The sequence below is a fragment of the Numenius arquata genome, chromosome 4 (genome assembly GCF_964106895.1).
Source record: "Numenius arquata chromosome 4, bNumArq3.hap1.1, whole genome shotgun sequence".
Classification (NCBI taxonomy): Eukaryota; Metazoa; Chordata; class Aves; order Charadriiformes; family Scolopacidae; genus Numenius; species Numenius arquata.
Window position 1 is genome coordinate 34,219,189 of NC_133579.1, and position 26,359 is coordinate 34,245,547.

The 26,359-nt window shown below is 35.2% G+C and overlaps 1 protein-coding gene across 1 annotated transcript in view; it reads left to right on the forward strand.

The window, feature by feature from the left end:
* The first annotated feature begins 1,354 nt into the window (after nt 1-1,354).
* INVS (inversin) overlaps nt 1,355-26,359 on the forward strand; it is a 92,044-nt gene continuing 67,039 nt past the window's right edge. The window contains exons 1-2 of the mRNA XM_074146383.1: nt 1,355-1,481; nt 7,335-7,501. Of these exons, the coding sequence (XP_074002484.1) occupies nt 1,376-1,481; nt 7,335-7,501 (273 nt within the window). The 5' untranslated portion in view covers nt 1,355-1,375. The remainder of the gene's footprint in view (nt 1,482-7,334; nt 7,502-26,359) is intronic.

Here is a 26,359-nt window from a genome sequence, read left to right on the forward strand (position 1 = left end):
CTTACGTCTAGTCTAAATCTACCCTCTTTAAAGCCATTACCCCTTGTCCTATTGCAGCAGGCCCTGCTAAAAAGTTTGTCCCCATCTGTCCTGTAGGCCCCCTTTAAGTACTGAAAGGCACAATAAGGTGTCCCTGGAGCCTTCTCTTCTCCAGGCTGAACAACTCCAGCTCTCTCAGACTGTCCTCATAGGAGAAGTGCTCCATCCCTCTGATCATCTTTGTGGCCCTCCATTGGACCCGTTCCAACAGGTCCATGTCCTTCCTGTGCTGAGGACTCCAAAGCTGGACACAGTACTCCAGGTGAGGTCTCACCAGAGCGGAGTAGAGAAGCAGAATCACCTCCCTCGACCTGCTGGCCACGCTTCTTTTGATGCAACCCAGGATGCGGTTGGCTTTCTGGGCTGCAAGCACGCATTGTTGGCTCATGTCCAGCTTTTCATCCACCAGTAGCCCCAGGTACTTCTCTGCAGGACTGCTCTCAACCCCTTCATCCCCCAGCCTGTATTGATAGCAGGTGTTGCGCCAGCCCAGGTGCAGGACCCTGTAGTTGGCCTTGTTGAACCTCACAAGGTTCACACAGGCACACTTCTCAAGCTTGTCCAGGTCCCCCTGGATGGCATCCTTCAGGCGTGTCAATTACTATTTTTGTGTGTGTATATAAAAATGTATTTGCTCTGTTTTTTCTCATCTACCATTAGCCTATTTGAGACAGAATTTAGGGCCTGACTTCTGGTCTAATTCATTGTGGCTTCTTACACACACATTTTCCCACTTCTGTTCAGGTTTGAAGAACACTTGTGGTCTAGAAAGCTGATCTGATTATTTCAGTTACGCCAGTTGGTCGAAGAAAAAATACTACTTCAGCTTATAAATGTCATCCTGCATATGCCCATAGACCATCATGGTAGAATACCAACAGATATCCAGTATTGGAGGAGTATATCAAGTTGATACTTGATAACAAACTTCATTGGTTATTGAATTGAAGCATGCATGCCAACACTCTGAAGAGCAGTCTGTTGGATTTGTAGATAAACACTATCCTATTTGCAGACTTTTGCAAAGCTTGTTGATTGAAATTTGTGTTGAAGGCAATGAAACTATAATATATATGTGTATATATCTCCTCAATATAGGCTTTTTCTGGTTGAATCTTGGCTAGAGGTAGATTTAATCCATGAAATATGAAACATGTTTGCTCTTTTTTGTTTTTAACAGAACAGTTTATTCTCTTTAGCATTGTTTGAGCAATTTTAATTACTCATTACAAAATTCATTCTATTTCATTGTTGGTTTGTTTTTTTTTCTAGAACTGAATTCCTACAAAAAATGTTGGTGGTACAGATCTGACCTATGGTAATACCTTGAAAGAGTATGAATATTTCAGCAAACTGCCTCTTCAGTGGTTCCTCATTAGCATCTGAAGTGCATGCTGCTGCAGTTAATGGAGATAAGAGTACCCTCCAAAAGCTAATAGCAGGTAAATGTTTTTATTGTAGATTCATTTTGATTACTCCAGAACTGAAGCTTTTTGGTTTTAACTTACTGCTCTGATCTTTGAGATATATTTTAATTTCTTGATTATATATATTTCTAGAATAAATGCAGTCTTGAAAAGAAGACTGACTTTTCTTACTTTTTATTAAGTAAGACTGACTTCTCTTACTTTTTATTATATGTTGCCTTTGATTACTATTTGTGTGTGAAGTAAAATAGAAAACTGGTAAGTGATACAACTGTTATCAGTGTAAAGTGTTATCAGAGTGTAGTGGTTGGGGACAAAATGTGCCAGCCTAATTTGTTACACTAACAATGTTTCTCAAGACAAATAATATGTAAGGAGAAAGTCTGGTCCTCTTGAAGCTGAAGTAAAAAAAAAAAAAAAAAAATTCCTGTCCATTAAAAACCACAGGATTTCACCTTCCCTCTCTGTCTAAGAACTATATGGCATTCCAGGTAGTAGTTTGCAAAAGCAGTATATGTTCTGTGTTCCGAAAACAATCTTGCATACATTTCAAAAGCTGTCATATGATTTTTAGAGTTTCTGATTAAATGCAATTCCAGCTGGTACTGTAGAAGTTTTATTTGCTCACCCTTTTTTGAAAATCCCATTCCTGGAGCTTGGTGAGGGTGAAGAACTGTGAAATAATAAGAAACTTAGTCTGTATTTATGCTGTTAACTGTCAGTTTTAATGAGTGTAAAGGATTTAATGGTAATCACATTAAACCAACAATCAAGTTTCTTGATGTGTCTTCTGCTGATTTGTGCTGAAAACAAGATAGAAAACTATGTGGATCTATTGTCTAAGTTGTATAGAAAGCAGTAAATCGTTCTTCTTCACAAGGTGTATCTAATTCTCTCAAAAACAAGTTAGAAGTGATTTAACTCAAACAGGAGAAAAAGTTTGAGGGATCTGACTTCATAGAATTTCCACTGGTTGGAACAAATATTCTTTGTTGGTTCTTCACCTTTATTTTGTCATACAAGGACTCAAACATACACTGATTGCATTTAATAATGTCTGTTCACTCTTTTATGTAGAACATTTTATGAACAATATATAAGCAGTTGATATGCAGATGCTTCTAGAAATCTGTGGGATGCAACTACAAAGTAGTTTTAAATACCTGGGGTTTTTTAAGTTCTCTGCATCCATATGGAGGGAAAAAATCTGAGCTTTCAAATCCTGGCTAGCAATCAGAAGTAAACAAAGAGATTGTGCTGACCACAGTGTTTTTTGCTAATCTCACAGCCAAATAGACCTTGTCAAATAGACCACAAGACAGCCATTAGAAGCAGATACGGTAATCGCTATTCTTTTAATGGCAATAATGCAGCAACAAAATAAAATTGCTGTGTGGTTTTTTTACATGAGAGAGAAAACTGCATAATCCTAGCAACCTTTCCTATAATAGCAAAAATTGGCTTTTCTCCTTTGTCGTGTTTTGACAGGATATGACACAGACCTTACTTTTGCCGGGATAGGACCAAAAAAAAAAGATTGCCTAGCAAAAGAAGAATGCATCAGAGTAATATTTTTAGCTGTTTACCAGGCACTGCTGAAAGTATAAGTTGATGCCAGAAGTGAATTGAGCAATTGGCGTTATTCACTGAACTTCATGACTGCACTTAGCAGCAGCCTCTAATTCAGGACAGTACTTCAGTGTTATGCGAGCGTATGCTGGATTGTTTACCAACATTCTCCTAACACAGACAAGCTTTGCGTCTTGATTATGTGGCTGGTGGTATTTGCAGTAGCTTAAAATCTGTTTTTCTTCCTCTTTTAGGGAGGACTTTTCACACCTAAATTCAGTATTACTTTCCTCTTTGACTTTTCCCTATTCAGTTATTAACATAGAAGGGGCATAGAGGCTGGTTAAAGAGTCTCTTAGAGCAGCCCCTCTAGCCTGTTTGGTGATTATTCCTTTTCCTATCTGTAGCTTGATGGAGTATGTATGACTGTATGCAAACATAGACATTGTATTTGCATATAATTCATGAGTATGGACATGTGTAATCTGCCACCCAATAGCCTGTGATTTTAAAGGAACAGGTGTTTGAATACCGTGTGTTCTGTATACTGTGTTCCTTGTAACATCCTCTACCAGTAAGAGGCATAAAAAGACAGAATCAAAGGTAAGGAGAAAATTTATATAAAGAGGGCTTTGGAACAAAGTGTCCCTTTATGTTAACCACTACTCATGATTAATTACAGGACTTTCTGAACAGCCTGTGCATTAAATACCATAAAGCACAGTACATGCCAAATGTTTATTGTATAACCAGTGCTCTAACAAAGTGTGCTAACTGTTTGTATTGCATGAGATGCTTAGTACCTTATCACATTGTAGAGTTGTACGATCTCAGGCTTTGGAGAATACTCACAGTATTTTCTTTTCTATGTTTTATACAACACTGAACATGTCTTTAAATAACAGTTCTTTGGTGTTAAAACCCATCTGTATGATTTTAATACTAGGCAAAAAGGGAGCAAAAGTTAATTTTGTGTTTGGAGGATCATTTTGCATTTAATGCATTTATGTAGAGCTTCGGGAAGATGCATCTAATTGTTTTAGTTTTTTATAAGAACACAATAATGTGTATAATCGTCGTTATATTGAAGTGTCCGTTCAGTCCAACTCCTCATTGTAAAACCTTTATCATGTATCACTCACATACGGTGCTTCTAAAACCCTGATACGATGTTTCATTGTAAATGTTAACTGTACATTCTGGGTTGCAAATATGTAGTTGCATGGTTTTGTTTGATTCTCGGCTTCTCTCTTTCATGCTCTGCAATGTAGGAGGCTGAATAAAACTCAGATATTACAAAAGTCAAGATTCTTGCAAGTAACAAGAGAATGTCTGTCTTCTTGTTAAGTGGAATTCGTGTCCTCCTTCTGCCCTTTCTCCTCTTTTGGTTTGAAAAATGTGTAGAAATGTTAGACTCTGATATGACAGTTTGCATAGACTGTGAAGAATTGATGAGGTATGAATATAGGAGTTAAATTTCAGAATTAGGCCACTTAATTCCATGGTGTTTGTGACCTCCATTGGCAACAAGCTTATGAAATGCATAATCTGGGTGGGCTGAGGATGTTGATCCTGAAAGGAAAGGGATCAAACAAACTTCCTTTCTTAGGCAGGTATGTGAAAGAGAGTTTAATTTTGCCATGGCACATTTTAGATATACCAGTATGTGAATGTTTAGAAGGCTACCTGTGCTTTCTTGATTGCAGAAGATAATAATAGCCTGCAACCAAGGTGTTGTGGTTGCTGCATTTCATCAGGTCAGTCCTCCTTAGCATCTGATAGTGATGTAGTAGCTCCTCGTCCTTCTCCTGTCTCTTACCCTGAGCACAGAGGCACTCTTTCAGGGAAATTCCCACAGAACTTTAACCATTCTAAGGGCCTCACACAGAGTCTTGTAAGCAAATGAAATAATAATGAAAAGAAACCTAGTCTTAACTGAAGATAGTCTCTTTCCCTTAAAAAACAGTGCAGCAGCTTCAGGCAAATCACTGGCATCAAGTTTTGAAGGTCTTGCTCATTTTTCACTCAGACTGTGCACAGTTATGGAAGCTCTCTGTCATCAGCTACATCATTCTTTGGGGGCTATACATGAAATTAGATGGTTTTTGCTCTGCTCAGCTGGGTTGTACTTGAGCTTTAGGCCATTTTTGCTCCTCTTGACCTTACAGTCTCTACATTCTGTATATCCTCTAACATTATATAACAGAAATGGAACTTGGAATTTGAGGGAGAGAGGGACTAGTTTTGCACACCGCTGATTTAAGAACCACTCTTATATCAGCATAAGGCATGGGCATGTGTCTTATTGGGAGAAATGCATATTTTTGTATTTCTTTTTAAAAATGTATTTGATTGTGCAAGTTCAATGTTCAACAATTTTAAGATACTACTGAGGCTATGTTAACACTGAACAGTGGAATATGGTTTAGTGATGTCTAAATTACCAGACTGAACTAATACTGGAAGAGCACCAGACTATACATAGCTAATTAAACAAACTGGCTTGTTGACTGGGAGCAATGCCATGTTAAATTATGCTTTAGACCTCAGTATCTGTATGTTGCTGCACAGGGCTGCATGGTTGTTCGTGACTGGCTTTGATGTTTCTGTACTGTGCTCTATTGAATGGGAAAAGCATTTATTGTTAGCTAAAATAGTAAGACGTAAGACATCGACAGTTTCACAATATGTATGTATAACTTTCAAAATACTTCTTGCTAATAGTGGACAAAAGAATTATCTTGAAACTGCATCCAGTTTGCTATGAAATTGTAATACTATGGAAATCCAAGTCTTGCAAATGTTAGGGAAAGTTAGGGAAAATAAAAAAAAAATTTGGATTCTCCTGTGTAACTCCTATGCTACATCCTGAATTACTTCCTAATGGCCATGTATTTAATTAAACCAGTGACTTTTTTTTTTTTTTACATGCTGCTTTCTAGTGCACTTATTAAAACTTTTCATTTTGAGTAGAAGTAAAGAACTACTAATGAAAATAAGATTACACTTAAGTGAATATTTAAAGAAAATACATGAGCTTTTTTCTCAAAAAAGTTGATTAAAAATAGAATTTTAAAAGTATCAAATATGTACATAGTGTTAGTAAAAATTATATTACCTATTTATTTTTTCATGTCAAAATGTAGTTACATGTAACAAAACATAAAAAATAATCCCAATACCTTTCAATTTACACAATATCCTTCTTAAAAGTGTTGTTTTTTGTGAGAGACTTGGTTGGTAGGGAACAAATTTTTTTCTTTGATATTCCCCTTGATTCACATGTTATCTGCTTGACTCCTCTGCTAGATGAATCAAAAGATATTATAATTAAGAATACAATTACTGAATATGTAGATAAGTATAGTATGCACAGGGAGAGTGAAGATTGCGTTTGTAAAGGAGGAGCATGACTCTGATGGAGTTCTGTTAAAGCATCAAGAATCATGCAAACAAAGTATTTAAAAAGAAAAATTAACTGTTAAAATTCAATGTTCCTTGAATAATTGTAGATGACGTACCTGCCTGGGAGATGTATTTAGAGTTGGGATGTGTAGGATAGTTGATACCCAGGAATTTATAGGTGCTAGTTTCTATGTAGTGACATAATAAAAATATAAAACTTTGTAGTGGAGGATGCGTAGTGGTTTGTTTGTTTTGTTGGGCTTTTTTACTGTGAATAGGAATACAGTGTTTTGATTATTTTATAGGAGCTCAAACTTCTTTAGCTTAATTGCTGCCTTACTAACGTACCAATTCAAGAAAGCTCAAGAAGTATTTTATTAGTTTCCACGTTGTAAGGCGCTGTGAAATAAATAATGGTATTGATGTAATAATGACATGTTTATGCTTTTTAAATAAACATTGCTGTGAGTGGGCTTCAAAGCTTGCTTTAGTTACAGTGTTCACAGGTTTCAGGAGGAGTATTTGGTTTACTTGCTGTTGATATTTTTTAAAGTAATCTTTGCAACCAAGGTTTGTATAACTTTTATATTATTTTTATTATTATTAATTTATAATTTATTTTATTAGTATTGATTAAATTTAATTTTATTAATATTAATTTCTAATTATGTGGCTGCAGAACGTTACTGCTGGTAGGTGTATTTGTGGAACTAATGTACTTTTTTCTGTAAGTATATTTTTGAAATGTCATGTAAATGCCTGTAAAAGCAGGGTAAAAAGTAGTAAATTTGAGTTTATCTTATTTTCATCATTCTGTTCATTTATAATAAGAAAGTACTACTTTTAATTAACTTACCCTCTTCATAAAAAAGTACAACCTTTTTTTTTTTTTAGGAAACTCTGAGCTGAAAGATAAAGAGGACCAGTTTGGAAGAACGCCACTTATGTACTGTGTATTGGCTGACAGGCTGGACTGTGCAGAGGCATTGCTGAAGGCTGGAGCTGATGTTAATAGAGCTGATCGTAGCCGAAGAACTGCTCTCCATCTTGCTGCACAAAAGGTAATTACATTAAAAGTGCTCTGCCATTGTATAAACTTGCAGCATTGAAAACAGATATAAAGGAGATTTTCTTGTGTTGGATAAGCATGTTGTATCTTTAAAGGCTTTAAGTATTCTAGAGGCAAATAATACTATGAGTTTTTTAAAAATTTGACCCATCCCAAAGTAAATCTTTGGAGGGTTATTTTTTATTTTTTAATGCTTTGACTCCGTGTATTTGTAGCTCTCTGCAGAGACGGTATAATTCATTGCTGTTTTAAGAACTTTTATTGTCTAGGAAAAAAAGTCCCTGTCTATTTTGGGATAGCTAGTTCTAAGCAAAGACTAAATTTTGTACACTATGATACTCCTTAGGATGTTACTATTAATTTCAGTGTTATAAGGTCATATACTGTTAATTATTAGTGCTGTGTCTGAGAATTTCAAGTATATGGAATACCAAATCCTTTCCAGGACTAGGAGGGAAATGTTTTCCTTCTACAATTTCGTCTATAATACTGTCCAATTACGTTGTTCCACTGAAGGGGTGCAAAAGGAAGTATTCAGCAATAAAATAAAAGGTGATTTAAAGTATAACTTCAGAGCTGCAATAAATTTTGAGTGTGTTTAGCTGGGGAAAGTGTCCACAGTTACGCAAGAATGAACAAACCGCTGACAGAAGGAAAAAAAAAGAGGGGTTGGCTAGCTAACCAAGGAGTTTGAGTTCATAAACTATGAAAAAGACTCCACAGAGAAGATTAAAAACTCAAACTGAAAGGAACAGCTTCTTATTTACTGTTTTATCTTTTATAGTATGTTTAAAACTGTAATTGCTCAAAAGTTAAACTTGTTTTTGTTATCTATGCTATGTCTATTGGTACCAGTTAGAGTGCCTGCCATGATTTTTGTAGCAAACCGTTTCTATTCAGAATAATTGTCCTCTATTCATAATCATTCACATCGTTCAGATGTTTTATATACCTTTCAATATACTCTCCATTTTATTTTCTTTTATTTTAGTTAGTTTTACATAAAGGTAGCTATAGTATGGCCACAGTATTTACTAAGGAGGGATATATGCAATTGATATATGCAATTGAGAGCCATTTGGGAAGATTATAGGATGACATTGTTCAGTTACACTTGCAATGGAGTCCATAGGGACTGTGTGGTCTGTGTTACTGCATCTCTTACTGGGAATTAAGTTTTCGTTTAATATTTTAAATTTACAAATTCCGTAGATAAAAATGTTAGCTATTAAAAACCAGAGTGGTTGCATTCTTGAAATGTGTACAGTAATGCACTACATTACTTCACTACCATCATAATTACTTACAGTATGTTATAGTTGAGTTAAAATAGGCTAATTCATCTATTTGGTTACATACCACAACAACCTGATGAAAGATTTCAGTCATCATCATAACTTTGTCTGTACTGTACCAGTGTTAATTTCATATTTCTAAGTGACCACCTTACTGTGAATGTTGCTGTTTCAAAGATAGATATTTCATAAACATATCAATGTCAGAGGCTTAAAAAATTGCTATAAGGTACTATACTTGCCTGGTGCTCATACAGGCTTTAGATTTTATGACCTGATAGGCAAATTAACATTTTAATAATATTAAAACCTTAATTTTAAAAATTACATTTCCCCCAGGTTTTTAAAATACATTTTACCATACTAAAACAATATAAATTCTTGTTTAAATCTTTGTCTTTATGTTTATATTGTGGATATTTGTATTGCAGCTATTCAAGGCAAGCAATACTTTGCCTTGACATAATACCCTTTAACTGTATGTGCTCTCCAGTTCCTTTATGACATGCTGCAATCATGAAAGGGTAATTTGTACCATATGATACTCAGACCACTTGGATGTGTTTTCACTTGACAGTGCAGCTTAAAAAAAAAAGGTACTGTCTTTACCTCATGCTGTTTTAGCAGAAGATTTTATGCAGTCACCCACTTATTGTGTAATGTACCGGATAGATGTGATTCACCCCATAGCGACGTAAGTGCTTTTGCCATCATAGTGCTGGGGTGGCAAAAAGTGGTCAGGAGACAGCCCTTGCAGCTGCTTTGCCTTTGGTTGACTGCTTAGCTGTCCTGTAAAACTGCATTCTCTGCCTTCTGAGCAGTTACTCACTATTGATGTCAGCTTACAAAATTAACATTTCATATGTGTAAAACTTTGCCTTCAGTCTTTCCTAATTAACACTTTAACATCTGCATTTCTGTCATTAATCCCTTCTGCAAAATATATAAAACTAAAATTTAAAACAAATTCATGTTCCATGCAGTTTTGACTGTTCTTATTCCTCTCTGGTAGTTTTGGTTTATGTTCTCCTCTAACATAACAGCTAAATTTTTTTCTTTTTTCCCCCAAACCGAAAATAATTTTTCCTCAGTAACCAATACTAAAAGTTGACTTTCAGACAGGAAAAGAAAAACTCTGTGATATTTCCAAAGTTTCATTGTTAATGTTGGTTAATCATGAATCTACGCATTTACCAGAACCACTTTGTAGTTTTTTTGTGCTCAAGCTTGTGAGTCAGTCAGTCACTGCCCCGCACTTCTTCAAAACAGGTTTACATGACTTTCTAAATATCTATCCATATGTAGTCACAGAATGACAGTGCTTGGAGATTTCCTATTCCTAAGTTGCACTTGAGTTACATCCTAATTTTCAGAAAGATGTATCAGGTTCTCAGCAAAGGATTCTTGTGGTCTTTCTGTCTCAGACTTCATTAATGTAGTTCTGGAAGTGAGTTAGGATATTCCCTTGCTTATTGGTCCACCTAGCCACCTTTCTTTGGTAGCAGATGAAGCTTAAGTGTTTTCACACCTTTCTTTGCAGAAAGTTCCTGAAGGCATGATCAAAAATTTCAGTTGTTAATATTACTTGAAATAGCAATGCTTTTTGAAAACAGCTATGGTTATACATTGATATGATAACCTTTGCTGACTGGTGCTTAATGATAATAATTTTCTTCTTAATGATAAGTCTTCTATTTAGTGATGGACATCCTTTGTATTACAGCTTTTCAGCTGTATGCGTCTATTGGTCTGGAAAACATTCTTAGCATGAATACGGAGCTAGAAAGTTAAACTCTTTGCCTAAATGTAACTTTTTTCTCGTGATGGAAATATCTTTTTTCTCATGATGGAAAATATTTAAAATATAATACAATGCAATGTGAGACAATGGGATGAGAATAATCTCAAGTAACTGTAGAAATTTACATACCAGACATCTAAATCTCAGCTAGTCATCTAGATCACTTTTAAAGTTAATGCACTTTAAGGTGCAGTCCATTCACTCAAATGTAAAGATGTACTTCCTAAAGTATTGACTATCTAAGTCATTCTTTTAGGCATCTGACTAATGTAGTTTTTGACAGATGTCTAAATTAAACAAATTAGACAAATTAATTAGACACTAATTAGACAAATGTCTAAATTGTGACAAATGAATCTCACCGAAGGCATGCATTTTTTAGCAAGCTTTTTTGAATCTTCATTGACATGATCTTTTGTAGTATCTGTCTTTTCTTCATCAGCCTTATAATGGAGATGTTTCAGTCTTTGTAGGCAGAAGACCATGTAAATGAAGTTACCTGGTTTTTCTTCTTGGGTTTTCTTCTGTTCCACTATAAAGGTAGAATGTTTTGGTCTGTCTTGTCAAAATGGACAGATCTCCCAAGCAATTTTGAAAGGGTGCACACCCTTTAAGAAAAAAAAAAAAAAAAGAAAAAAAAGAGAGGTCAAGTCAACTTCAGAAAATTTAAATTAAAAACCAATCAAACAACAAAGACCCCCCAAAAACCCAAACCCACCAGGAAATGATACAAATTAATGCAGGAGTGCCCCTGTGAAGATTGCCATAGGAGTTTGAGGACACTTGTGACTTCATGAACATGGATGTAATTTGCTGGGAGCTGAAACAGTGACTGATTGCAACAATAGTAAAATCATTAACATAATTTCCCAGTGATTTCACACTGAGGAATTGTATTATTATGTGGTTACAGATCATTTAAGCTGGTAGAATTTAGATTATTGTGAAATAATTGTGATGTGGGGACAGATATGAGTACTGGGATTGCATAACTACAGATATTAATTTTCACTTGTAAGCATTCTGGTAGCAATTTGCTTCTATTTCTAAACTGCAACTTGCTTGAACACCCACATGTGATACTTCTGAACGGAAACGTTTCTGCATAGCCAAATTACCTGTATATGATTTTTTAATTTATCTTTCATTAAGTAATTCCAGTTTATTATAAGGAAAAAAAATGTCTTGCTTCTTTCAGAATTTTTCACAGAGGATGCTCCTGTATTAGCAATCTGTTTACTCTGGGGAAGTAACAATCTCTATGAATTCCCCAAGCACAGCCTTTTGTGTTAACAGGGATAGAAGAAGAAATTCAACAGTATTGTTGTTGGATGCTAATAATATGCCCTTAAGATAATCTATCAGGATTCTTACCTCTCAGGAGGATATTAATTTTTGCTTCAGGAAGATTAATACCACCCCAGTGGGAAAATGTGGCTTTCATTATCTAGAAGCATTAAATACTCTCTAGGTTATATTAATTCTTTGCTGATACAGTTATTGATAAATAACTGTACATCCGGGATGCAGTTAGGAATTCTGTGTGAAGTAGGAGGGTGTATTTTAATGCTCTTTAATTGTAATTTTTCTTAAACTAGAAAAAATGGTTGTTCCTGTATACTCACCAGTAATCGTACAGGTAAAGAGGGGTGTAAGAAAAGACAGCCTGTGGCAAGGATAAAGCATAGCAGAAAATTACAAACAGAAGGTAGTCATTTGTGCACTTATTTTATGAAAGCTTATTCTCCAGTCTTATCTGATGAATACAGTCAAGGTAGTCCAAGAGCTGCAAAACTGGAATGTTATTTCCCCTTTCTTGTCCAATTAAAAGACGTTTGTATTAAAAACTCCTAAATAAAACTTGCCTCAGAGCAATTGTATACATTTTTCCCTCGCTACTTTTTCCAAGATGTATTTCCTGGAGCTATAGTCTCTCAAATCATACTTAAGGCATTATTTAACTGCATAAAAGAGTACATGCACTTCTAACTTTCTTTCCTAATCTATGTCATGAAAATAAATAATCGTGGTGCCTTTCAGAGATGATAGTGGTCAGTTTATGTTCTTTTTTCCTATGCTGGTAAATTTTTGTGATGTTCCCTCTTAAGTCAGAGCTCTTAATGAGTAATATTAATTCTGTGTGTATGGGTTCATGAAGTATGAATGAGCTTTACATTCGTTCTGTCATACTTTCATATGAACATACAGTTTAACTAAATGGAAAAAATCTGAACAAACCCAGATGTGAAACAGGAATGTTGGCCAACCAGTCAGAAGAGGTGATACTTTACATGCAGGACTGTAGTTTCCTCTGTGTTTAATTAAGCCACAGACAATAACTCTTGATACAAATCTTTTCTTTACTTCCCTGAACAAAGCATTCTCTCTAGTGAACGCAGCCTGAAGATGCTCAAGGGCATAAGGCGCAGTTCCTTGTATGTGATTTATATGTATTACAGATAAGTTGATAACCCTACCAAAGGGTTGCTCCTGCCCGTGGCCTTCTCCTGACCCCTTTTCACAACAGCAGAACTGCTCACTGTTCAGCGAGTCAGCAGAAAATAACTCTATAAAATAATGATTCGTTTTCTGCCTGTTTAGCAAAAGTCCTCATGCTCCTAAATGCTTTTCACAATATGTTGGTTGTGCTGATGCTACTGTCGATCTGTGCTGTAAGCTTAATTGAAATGGTTAAAAATAACTACAGGAAAAGTTTAGAAAGAAAAAAAACCTCACATTGTTACAGGGAACTGATTTACAGTATGTCGCCCTAGAAAGTTGTGCTGTCACCGCTGAGGAAGAATAATAAAGCAGCCAGAGACGGTGCAGGGCTGGAGCTTCCTACATGAACCTTGACATCAAGAAAAATATTCTTGAAACCTTAGATAAGAATTCCATTTCGGTTGAGGGAGGACAAGGGAACCCTTTTGAACATTTTTTTGTGTGTGATAAATAGTAACTGTGGCTTTCTTTCAGGATCTTGTATGTCTCTCTAATTCTGCTACTGACTGTTCTTTAGATTTCATTAGAACTTCTTTTTGCCTCTGCATTAACCTGTCTTCATTTAGTGATCAGTGACTAAAATATTAAAGTATGAAATGGTGTTCTTGAAATCAAAGTATTGGTCTCCTCTTATGACACTCAGCATTCCAACATAGCTCCAGGGCATCTTAAATTTCACTGTTTGTCCATTGAAATGTGCAGGGTGATTTGGAACATGTTCATACACAGAAAAAAATACAAGATAGAGGCATCTTCTATCACTGGTGGAGACCAGTGTTAGGTAAACTCTTTTGCATGTAGCTAGAGAGAGAAATGATTGGTTTGAAAATGTTCTGGGAAATCAAGCAACACTGTCTTGTATATTCTTCAACTTCAGAAATTCTGTATCTTCATTCATTAGCACATCACAGATGTGAAGGAGAGGGCAGGCTTTCCAAGTCAGTTATAGTAAACATTATAGAGCAGCATAATTGAAGCCAATTGGACCCCAACTTCCTATGGGTACTTCAGCTTTCTGTAAAAGCTTGTCAACAGTTTTGTTGGTATGGAGAGCTTGATTTGGGCATTACTTTGCAAGATGGATATGTGATTCTAATATTTTCAGGGAATATATTTTCAGCTTACACACTTTGTCACTCCTTGTAACAAGGTAAGAGCATGCACACCGTTGGTTGCACATTAAGTGTTAAGTCACTGTAGTGGTATCCAGCAATCATCTGTCTCTACTCTCAAACCGTGGGTTAGTCTGGCCAGTTTTCTTGTCTACAGAAGAGAAGACTAGGAATGTTTGACTCCTACATGTCATGTTTCAGTTGCACAGCAGATACTAAGGCATCTGAATCTGATTTCTCACTGCTTTTATGTTAGTATAAAATCAGTTTAAGACAAGGTTATGCAAAAATTTACATGCCAAAGTAGCTCTTCTGACTTCAAGTTCAAGATCAGAATTTTAGAGTAGCTAAAGATCAGACTCTGTCTCGCTGCAGACTGCACTGATAAATATGGTATGAATGTCTGTAGGCTATGACACAAGTAAATTGATTCTTTTAAATTATTTTAGTAACTGTTGGTTACTGAACTTGTTTATTCTTACAAACTATGTTTGAAAATACTGCTTGCAATTTGTGACTACCTCCCTGAATATACCTACTTTGCAGTGGTCATTTTGAGCATCAAAGGAATTATCACATGGCTAAACATAAACTGTAGCGGCTCTTATTGTCTGATTGTGAAAGAGAACAAATAAAGCTGGCTGAGGCACTGAAACGCATTATACTATGAGCATCTGACAGGTTTTCTCTATACCCTGCTGTAGACAGAATGCTTCTGTCTACTTCCACTCATAATAGCAAAATACTATTTTTCCCCATTTAGAATAGTAGAAGTGAAAGCTGAAGGTGGATGAGGGAGGTTTGAAGAGAGGATTTGCAGCAGGAGCACTTATGGCATATTTAGACAAATACTACATAGTAGAGTATATCTGTGTGGAAAGGGATGGACCAAGTGTCGTGGCTTCTCTTTTATGTGGACATGAAGTGGTGATCTCCAGTTTGCCTGGGGCAGTTGATGACTGGCAGCTGTGATTGTAGCATCCATATTTTGAAGGATTTTGGTTTAATTGTGAGGGTTACAAACCTAATTTAAGAGTAGAACAAAGAATAAATACATCTAACATTTTTGTGAAGGTGAAGGGTTAATTCTTGCTATGTGTAAAGGATGTTCAGATGTGATTCTCAGGGAGGCACGTCCTCTGGGACACAACTTGAAAAACGTAGTGGTATATGATTTCTTATTCTGACCTATAATGATGGAAAAGATTCACAGCTACCAAGAACACTAATCATACACCAAATACTATAAGTAAGTATTGCAGTAGAAAACTCAGGAATAATAATGGGGGAGACTCATTGGGTTAATAAGTATAATATTTATACAAAGACATTTGCAGATTTTTCTGATATGATTAGAAATGAAGAAGAATAGTAATTTTTCTTCACTACTTGGCACCAGCTAGTCCTCTAGTATAACATTGCAGTTTTTGCCATCACAGTTAACAATTTTTTTTTAAAAAAGAAAAGCTCTTAAAATAATAAAAGCGGAAAAAAAGCCCAAATGGGAATACTTTTAATGAAGTAGGTAGAACCAAATTGGGAGAGTGATATGTATTCCTTTCCTATGTGAAAAAGGTGTGTGTTAAAAAGAATGAGAATCTGCTAAAAAAGAGCAGACCATAGCAGTGAACATAACATAGGATAACTGGGAGGTTTATAACCTAAACAATGAAGGAATTTTTCATGCTGGAAAACCCAAACAGCTCCTGAAAACTCTGTGGACCGACTGTCGCCAGCATAGGCATAAATGTCTTTGTGTGACTAAGAGATTGGAATGAATTTGCTTGGTTCTCCCGGGCGTGGTGGTTTGGGCTGGGCGCGCTGCTTGGAGTCTCCTTCAGCACATGGGGGGGCTGTGGGTGGTGCTCTGGGCTGGGAGTTTGGAAATCAGCTGGATTTGGGAAGGACAGAACGATATTAAAACCATTTTGGTGTTGTTTTGTTTTTTTTTTTCACTGCAAATGAAAACATATCTATTAAATAGTGTACTAGATTATTTGAAAATTAAAATATTTGTCTCCTTTTTGCAGTGATTTATTATATTTGGAGCACATTTTAGAGCAGTATAGTAATAATTTAAATTTATTCCTAGAAATATTATCTACAATTTCAACTTTACAGTATTTTTACCAGTTTGCTTGAGTTTTGGGAGACGCAACTTAACTAAATGTCCTGTAGGTTCAGTTTTTCTTTGGGTGATAATAATCTTAAGGGATCTGTTTGCCAAAGTATTCATTTAAATATCTACATTTTGTGATACTACTGAACTGATATGCCCATCTTTTAAAGAGTTTAATTATCTGTGTCTGATTGAAATGATGTGTTTATCCCCAAGAGTATTTTGTACACCTAAGAAGATAAATCAGGAGGAGGACAAATGCTACACAATTTGAGTAGTTATTTTTTTTACTGAACAAATCTTTTCATAGTGTATAGATTTTTTTAAAAATAGTATTATATTGCACTTGCATGTAGTTTCCTATATCTGTACAACCTACATGTTGCATAGGAACATTTTCCTCAGTTAAACTGTGGATTTTTCCAAAGTAGAATAGCAGATATTCGTGTCTTATGTCTCCGTTAACTAAAGAAGCTTTTGTTTTAGTTAAGTTTAATGTCATTTGATTTAATATTTTGTTCTTAGTAAGTAATTTCAGGAGCATAGGAATCCCTTGCTGGAAAATAACGTTCTTTTTGGCATAGTTGAGAAATCAACTAATTAATTATGGCAGGGCATTACTAATTGTTTTTTAACTGTTTCAAGAAGTTGTGTATTTTTACTCATGTTATTCTTGCGATTGCATGATCTTAACAATGTTCCTGTGGTTATGGTGTTTTATTTTGTTTTTTTTTAATGTGCTCTTCCTGTCATTTGTTGCATTAAACAGCCACAGTTCAGGGACAGCGCCTCTGATCTCACTGTTAATGTTTTTGGATAGTATCACTGTAAAAATAATAAATGTTGCTGCTTTTCAGTTTACTTAAGAGCGATGTGTCTTGTGAGGTCTTATGTTACTAGATACTGTTTATTGTCCTAGGAACAGACTAGTTTTTTTCTTGAGAAACGTTTGAAGAAAATTTATAATGGTAAATACAAATGATGTGTTCCTGGTTTATATCAATCCACTAAAAAGAGAGGAAAATTTCATAGATGTTAAATGTAGTAACAACTGTAACATCTCAGTAGTGGGATTCCTTTTTTAATGATGCAAATCCTTGCCTGATAAGAACGCTTCCCGACTCAAGCTTCGTTTTCTGGGGTTAATTTTCCTGGAGTTTCTGCCTGGGCTTGAGAAGAGCTCTGTACAAAGGGAGTCAGTACAGCCTAGTGGAGAGCAGAGTCATAAGCATTTGCATCTCTGGAATGTTTTTATTGACAAACGGTAGTCTGCTATTGACATTTGTGTCCCTTGATGATACTTCTATGCTAGCTTATCTTTGCTGGTCAAATGCCTTAATTGTTCTGGCCTTTAATTCAGTCAAAGTTGGAGCATGAGTGGAAGAGAAAAGAGAAGGAACAGGTCTAACGGAGCATCAAGCTTGAGCTGTGAAGCTGCTGGCAACGATCAACCTGTCATAATGTTATGATTTGTTCATTTTTATACCATTTATTAGCCTTTACTTGTTGTGCCATTTGGCCTCCAGGGCAGATAAAGTGCTGTCTAATTTGGTAGGTTTGCTTCTGTCAGAGTGGCCTCGACAGAGAAGGTGTTAGCTGTAGTGACAAATAATCAATAGCTGTCGTTGTCATGAGGAACGTGAGTAGTTGGGCCTTTCATCTGGAGGATTAGAGGTCTAATTGGATTGAGAATAGGGAGGGTGGGCTGTTGGGTAACCCTGTCAGCTATGTTAAGCTGTCAAATGTCAGCCTTCCTGAAAGGAAGAAGGGATGGTTAGCTTTCAGAAACAAGGAAGAAGACATATGAAAGCTTTTTAAAAAGTAATAGATAGAAAAGTAGAATAGGCTAACATACGCTTTAACCCCTTCTTGTTTAATTACATATCTCTCCAGTTAATGAAGATGTGTGGTATGTGCTCTCTCTGTATCTCGCTTTCTCTCTCTCACACACAGAGACAGACAGAATTTGTGTGATACCAAATCAGACTAGTTCTATGTCTTGAGAAGAAGCCAGTTAACTATGCAGATTAGGAATATAAATGCAAAAGATTATGACATAAGAGAAGAAAATATCCACCAATAGAGGGAATCACTTAGCAGAAGCTCTAAAGAGACTGAATATTTTGTTTAAAGATCTGGCAGTCCGATAGTACCAATATGTCTTTTGAGATATAAGCAGTTGTTTCAATGTTGCTGGAAGTAGAGTAAGTACTATGAGTCCAGTCTTGCATTAGATGGTAAAATTGTCAGCTGAATTGTGCCTGTATTTTCTTACAGTTGTTGCTTTTGATCCCTTGCTCTCTGCCTGTTTCTTGGAGAAAGATTTGTGATGTTCTAAGGAAGATAAATCCAAGGAAAGAGCCATTATGCTAGTAGAACAAATACTTTTTTTCAGGTTAATGTCTCAGAAGGTTTACAGTACTAATATTTACTTTACCAGAATAAATAATAGGATTAGAATTTAAAGGACAATTTATTTGTTTATAAAATTACTAATTACTAAAATAATGATTTCTTTATTTGTTATCTTATTTTGTCACTCTTTTCAAAGCAACTCTTAACTGTAACCATACCAGTATTTCCTTTCTCTATCTAACATACTTTTTCTGAGATCTATAGTACTTGGTCAGAGTTATCCTTTACATAAACTGTCCATTTCTTACAAGGAGCTGGCATCCTTAACTGCTGATGATCTTGAAATAGCAGGTTTGGGGGAGAGGGGAGCCCATTATTTTGTATTGGCTAATTTTTAAAAAGACAATTTTATATTTTTCTTCTTTTTTTATAAGCTGCTAGATTTTTTTAAAAATCTCATAGATTTTTTTTCTGTGTTTGATCATTTATTCTATACTAGTGGTTTTACTCTTGGTGTTTCAGTTTGGATTGATTCCCCTGCCACTCCTCTCTCTTCTACACCACTTATTGATGGCCATTTGGAGTCATGACAGCGTATTTACTGGTGGTATGCTGTAAATGCTGGCAAACCCATCCTTAATCTCAGTTTTATCTTTGTGGGTTAGTCCAATGCTCTGAGTATTTCAGAAGCAGAAATCTTGAATGTATTCTCTATTGTCATGCTTCAACGGCTAATGTGTCAGAAATCATTGCTTTTTTCCCCTTTCGGATTGACTGCCACGCTCTTAAAGACACATCTTTGTGTGAGAGTCTGGATTCATGCATATTGAATAATTTTTGCTTTTGCAATTAGTTATCTGACAGGTATTGTACCTCTGTCATTTCTAGTCTAGGCTTTATCAGAACTAAACTTCTAACTTTTCTCATCATCCAATTCTCCTACCTCATCTTTCCCTGTCTGTTTTGTTTAATTGCTTCCCCAACTCTCACTTTATGATCTTGGTTTTAGTTTTGAGTCTGTATAATCTGATTTAATCACACTTAACCTTCTGGTGTAAGCTATAGGAAGACAGATGAAGAATTGAGGTAATGGTGTGCTCCTGCAGATTTAATTGTGGTGAAGATAGCTGAGATTGCTGAGCTAGAAGAAAAGTATTATGCTGCTGTGGCCAAGTTGGCTCCAGTATCCATGGTAGCAATGAAGCTGACCCAGTGTTTCTACACTCTGTTATAGTCTGTGCTATTGAAGCATTGTGATAAAATGGGCTTTTTCCTGGTAATAAAAATAAGCCCTGGCCCATTTACTACTATAAGATTTTTTTAAATTATATTTTTAGCTTACTAAAAATCTGTCCATTCTTCTGAAAAATTTTTTTCAAGTTCTTGCTTTGTTTTTATTCATTATTTTTATTTATTTTGTGATAAGAAGTGTGTCTTAATTCAGATCTTAATTTGTAGAGTTTTACCTGTTACTTGCTACTAAATACTAAAATCTTTGCCCTTTTTTTTTCCCAGACAATTTTCTCAACATGGCAATGATCTGTGGTTTCTCCATTTTCTCCCCTTCTTAGTTGAGCTAGAACATCACTATTGGTGCTGTTTTCTTTCTCTTATCCTCCAACAATGTCACAGCTATTTTTATTAATGTAATTGATTTATTTTCATTGTACAAACTATTCTCTCTCATTTTCAAGCACGATCTAATTTCACTTCTCTGCATCTCTGCTCTGCTTCTTGCTCTGTTAACTCTCCTCCCTTCCATCATTTGGCTTTGTCTTCTTTTACCATGTTTTCTGTGCTCAAATAAGCTTTCATGATCCAGACTGCCAAAGAAGATATTGTCAGGCCGAAATCATATATTGTATTACCATACTAGTGTCTCTCTTGAGCTGTCTTGATCTCAAACATTTCAGATTTCATTAAAAATAATAAGAAATGAAATGTCTCCAACTGCAGTGATTTTCTAAAATATTTTGAAAATAAGAATGAAGTGCAAGCCATTGTGGCAGAACATAGAGCAGCCCTGCTTGTCTTGTGTTTCCCAGTGAAAAGGAACTAATTCTGCATAGCATGTGGAATGATATCTTAAATATCTGTACAGCCAACTGGTAGAATGACTTTATTTTTATCTATCAAATTCATGGGCGTACTTTTGTGAGTAAACTTTAGAATAGTATCCAGGCTGATGACTTGCCCATCGTTACTTTTTCAGATCTTTTCTCAGTTCTCTTCTGTAGTGATATTTTTTCAGTCTGATATCAAGAAATAAAATAATTCATATTAGTTTATGAAGAAAATAAATTAAAAGATTGAGAAGGTAAAGTGACCCTGTCCTCAAAGAAACATCTTAAGTGACCACGTAAGGCTGAAAAAAAAAAATACTGGTGCATACGTAAACTCAGATATTTTGTTGGGAAGATGAACTAGATTTGAACAGGATTCAAACATGCTTTAGGACAGTTAGGCAAAATTTTGCCAGCAAAAGCAAGTATTTGTACAGGCATAAGCACTGCTTTTTTTTACAGAACGTTACTCCATGTTGCTTGATGTTTAACTGTTTTAAGTTGACTTAATTATCCCAGTTTTCAACTGCTAGGTCTCTTTTACATGCTGTTATCAAATAGCTGTCCACTCTCTCATTTTGTTTTATACAAAGGATAGGTGAAAATTTATCTAGCATTTGAATTTGAAAATTAATGGCTGGTTGCGTTTTAAAAATGTGATTCTTTGTAAACATGGTACTATACTTGGAGTGTTATGGTTCCTATCTGAATAGATGTCATTTTGTTTCACTTACTGCTGTTCCTTTAGCGTGTTTAGCATTGTGGCATCCCTTGGTGCACAAAAGACTCGCCCAGCTCTTCTCCCAGGACATTGATGTCTGCTGCCAAGTCTGTATCTTAAAAAATGGCTTTACAGGCAAAGGCATCTCCCTGTTTGAGTGTCCTTTATAAAACATCATTCTTGCATTAATTGCCCCTCTGCAGCTGACCTCACGACTGATCTTTAATGGTTACAAGAAGAAATATTGTTGGGACTGAGAAGCTGCTTACCTGTTTGTGTCTGGATTTGGCACTGACAAAATTAAAATGACTATCACTAGTGTTAGCTTATCGGTTTGGTTTAGTTCAGTATTCTGAACTGTTTGCTTATTTATGTTTGAATGAGATGACTTGTCCCGGGTATTCTGCAGTAAAAAGTGAAGGTGCTTGTTTTGACTGATTATAAACGTTATTCTAAGTTTAAGTGAATTAGTTTTTTGTTAAATGTTTCCACATACACTTCAACAAATGTAGTACCAGCAATAGATCATTTTGAAACAGGACACCTTTCTGCTGAATTCTCCAGGAATTTTCTATCAGGTGTCTGACACATCCTTAATCTGATGCTCAGGCTTGTCATTTGAATCAATAGTATACTAGATAGGATGTCTTCAGAATGCAAGGCTATTGCTATAGAAGCTATTTGAAAAATAAATTCAGATCTTATGGCCAGCCACAAAGTCGAGGAGCACTAATCTTTCATTTGTCTCTCTTTTTGTCTGTACACAGTTGGTTAAATTGTTGATTAAAGAGAATTAGGTGAATTACACTCAAGTCAAAATGGATTTGTATAAACTACATAAGCATATTCTGTTGTTTCCTGGAAAGTGACAGCTAATATCATCATTTCATAAAATAGAAAATTAATTTAACTTACCTATTAAATTTTTTTGGTATCTTTGTAGAACAGTTTGGAGCCCTTTTTTGTCGCACATTTTTTTAATTAATGAAGAATGAAGAATTAATGAAGAATGCTACCAACTTTTATTAATGAGGAATGTTTTATACTGAAATATTAAGTGATTTATGTTATGAATGTCATGTGTGTATGTCGAACCTTCTGATGGGAACATTTAAACATAAATATATATGTGTACACAGGACATGTTTTGTCAATGTTCTGTTAGTATGGTATAGATTTGGGAAGACTTTAAGAAACATCAAGCTTGAATTGTTATTTTAGCTGCCTATAGTCTGAACAAAGAGAAATAAATCTAGTACTTTTACTGCTGCTAGGATGTCGTTTGAGTGGCTTACTAAGGCTTTGATTTATTTATCAGTACTGTAAGTAGATTCTGACTTCATTTTAGATCTCAAAAATTACTGTAGTGTCTATAGAAGCTATAAAATATTTCACCATATAAAAGTAGCCTCAAGTATCTCAATAATTATTTAAAGTAAGGGTAGACCTACCTTTATCACAGGTTATTTTCATTATGGGTTGTCTGTCTAATTCTGTAATAGTTCTGGGGATTTCACTGTGGCTGGTGAACTTTTATCGTAAAATAGAATTTGGTAGGTAGTTTTGTAATTATTTCACACAGTGGCTTGTTATGGGACTTAAGATGTTTGAAATATCCTTAAGTCAATTAAAAGACATTAGTTTTTTTCAAATAAAACAACAGCTCGTCATAACAAAAAATTCTGGGAACATAGGCTCAACAATATGTATATATGAAAAGTTTTCATTTGTAAGCATTATGCCTTCCAGGAGTCTGTAAGGACATCACATGCAAAGTCCTTAGAGGGGTGCAATTAAGAAATGGAAGGTAGTAGTGACACAGTACTGGTCAGAGCGATGCTGAGTAGTGATGGTAATTAGTTTGCTTCCAGAATGCAACAGTACTGCACAAAATTAGGATAAAAAGTCAGAACTTTGACTGGACTTGTAGCTGTTACTGAGAACTTGATTTTTTAGGTAGAATTCTATCATTGGTAATACTGTTCTATATAACATACTTATTAGATTTTTAAATAGAAATCTGGACATAGTATAGAAACGTATCTAGAATAATGGAAAATCGTATGAAATCTGTCTAAATGTAGGTTTGTCCTCCTACAGAAATTTTTAAATTGTATAAGCTCATACTTTGTGTAAGCAGTTTATGGAGGATTTTAATTTTTTTTCTTGCTAAAATGCTTTTGAGCAACCATCCTAATTTGTCTTATGTTTCTGGAAAAGAAGTGGGAAGTTTAGGAAGCATTAGGTATTGTATGTATAACTAAGCAATAAGAGCCTTGGACATCTGCAGAATATCGGATATGTGAGGTATATAGATAATGACTAAAAATGGAAAGAACATTATAAATATGGACATAAATCCAAACTTTACTAGGATTTGAAAAGAATGTGAATATATGAAAACGCCAGTTTTAAAAAGAGATATATATTCCAGGGATGTATTTTCTTAGTTTTTTAATGCTACTCTTAGTTCAAGACTGTTCAACTTAAAGCCATTAAGATGAAGAAAATGAATGTAGTAAATATTTTCTAGTACTTGTATTTTTGGAGAGGAGGGAGTCAGTACTTGCTACCAAATCTTTCAAATCACAATATTTTTTGAAATACAACATTTCTTGACAACTTAGTCTTTGATTCTTTATGAAGAGGTGGGCAGTGATCCTGTAAATGTGGCTGATGTGTCTCGGGTTTTCTCGTGAATCCCCAGAGATTGTGTTGTGGATACTTCTGCCTGAATGACTTTGAAAGAACACTACAGGAAAACAAGTTCAGTAACAGTAGGAGAGATCAACTGGAAATGAGAATGCTAATTGCATTTTCCATCCTTGAAGTGTTTTTTGCATGAAAGCCACTAATTTCTGTAGGTAGACCATAAAATTTAGAGCTGAAGAGCTGAGAGGAACACTATACAAGAACAGCACGTACAGACCACAGATAAATGAGGTCAAAGGCTCTAAGATGCAAACACCTATTTTCCATCAACTTATGCTGGGAAACAGCTTTACCTTGGCTTTTACAGCACCGGTCAGTTGTCTTCTCTATTGTATTCTTTGACTGCGTGCCAGTTGATAGTTCTGTCTATTCCTATGGAAACCAAGATACTGAAGCCAATCTTGCAAGAGGCTTTAGGAAGAAGTGCTCTAAGTTCAGAAACCGCCTTGCTTTCAGTCAAAATGTCTGATAGTCAGAACTGGTCTCAAGTTGCACTAATGTTCTTGGCTGATGTACTGCCTAAGATGCTTTGCCAGACAGATGAACATGTTCAGCTTGGAAATTGGTAAATAAGGTTTCTATTCAGCTGTCTGAGGGGTTCTCTCCAGTTGAGTGTTTTACTTTTGAGTCTAGGATGCTGCTAACAAAAGTTGCTAAAAGGGTACTTTGTGAGATTAAACCCAGTGTCAAAATCAGTGATGTTTTTGCCATGGTTGACTTGAAAGAATTAGCAAAGCATCACATGTTTAAATTCAACAATGGTTTGTTAGAAGACATGGCATCTTCCTTGTTCATGCAAAGGTACTAAATAGCTTACAGATATCTTTTTTTCAAAGCTGTAATTCCGTGGATGACTGTTAAGGGTTATGTCTAAAACAGTAATCCTAAAGATTTTCTTTTACTTACCTTTATTTTTCAGTTACATTTTAATCAAGGAGTTAACTGCTTAGTTTTGCTCAAATTAAAACTACCTAAACACTTGATTTCACGTTTTCTTCAATTAATTAAACTGATCCAGCTGTGACTGAAGTTGTTCCAGAGCTATATAATTAATAAAAATAATTAATAAAATTTACATTATTATATTTTATCTGTCTGTTCAGGGACTGGTTCTTTCCATTTGCTCTGCAACATCTTGGAAGTCAAGTCTTCTGACTGTCATAGCTCCAGCTGATTAGGGAGTGCAGAGAACAGGAAGGAGTAGTTTCTCTACTACCTCTGCTGACTTTGTTTATAATGTAGTTAGTATAAACTACCACGGTGAGTAGACAGTATGCAGAAAAAATGAGCTAAGAATTATTATCTTCAGTGTCTTAATTGTTGCCCAGCGTACCAAGGGCATGTCCAAAAGGTTGAAGGGAGAATTTGAAAGGATTGAGAATGTCCTTATAACTGTTACATTTAATAGAAACACTTCAGTGTATTTGTTCTGTAGGACTTTGCAATCAGATTGATCAATAAGGTCACCTAACTTTAAATTTATGAAATAATTTGATTTATTCACCTTCTCATTTGGTGTGCTTTTATTAAATAGTAACAATATTTTCACACCTGCTATGTTTTAATGAAAAATGATTAATCCAAGTGTTAATCCAAGTGGAGAAAATACAGTTTCCTTCCCTATTCATGGTTTACATATCAAAGTCATATTTGTTATGGCAAAGATGAGGAAAAAAGTTATTGGGAGCTTGTCTTGTGATTCTAATATGTGTAATTTTGATATAGCAATAGAAATTTAAAATATATTAAAATGTATTAACATTTAAACGTATTCAAAATTTTACATAAACTTTGTCATGAGCTTCTTTGCTCAAATAAGAATATTGTGTGTTGAGCCTATATGGCAATATAGCGTGTGATAACCAGAGAGGCAGCCTGCTATTTTGATGGTGAGTTTACTCTTCTTAACTAGAAATTGAGGTTCTAAGTAGCTATACTGATTTTTTTATGTTTTTCAGGAACTGTTAAATTATTAATACTCAAGGAGTGCAAGAACAGTGCAGTCGTCTACGTTTAAAGGGTAGCTCTTACAGGGCTTATAGCTGTTGTAACCAGGCGATATTAATTCAGTTTCATTGTATTAGAAATCGGGAAGTTCCACTGTTTCATGTATAGATAATTTTTCAAAATGTGTTGTTAATTTATAACTAAATAATTCTTACTTGCAATT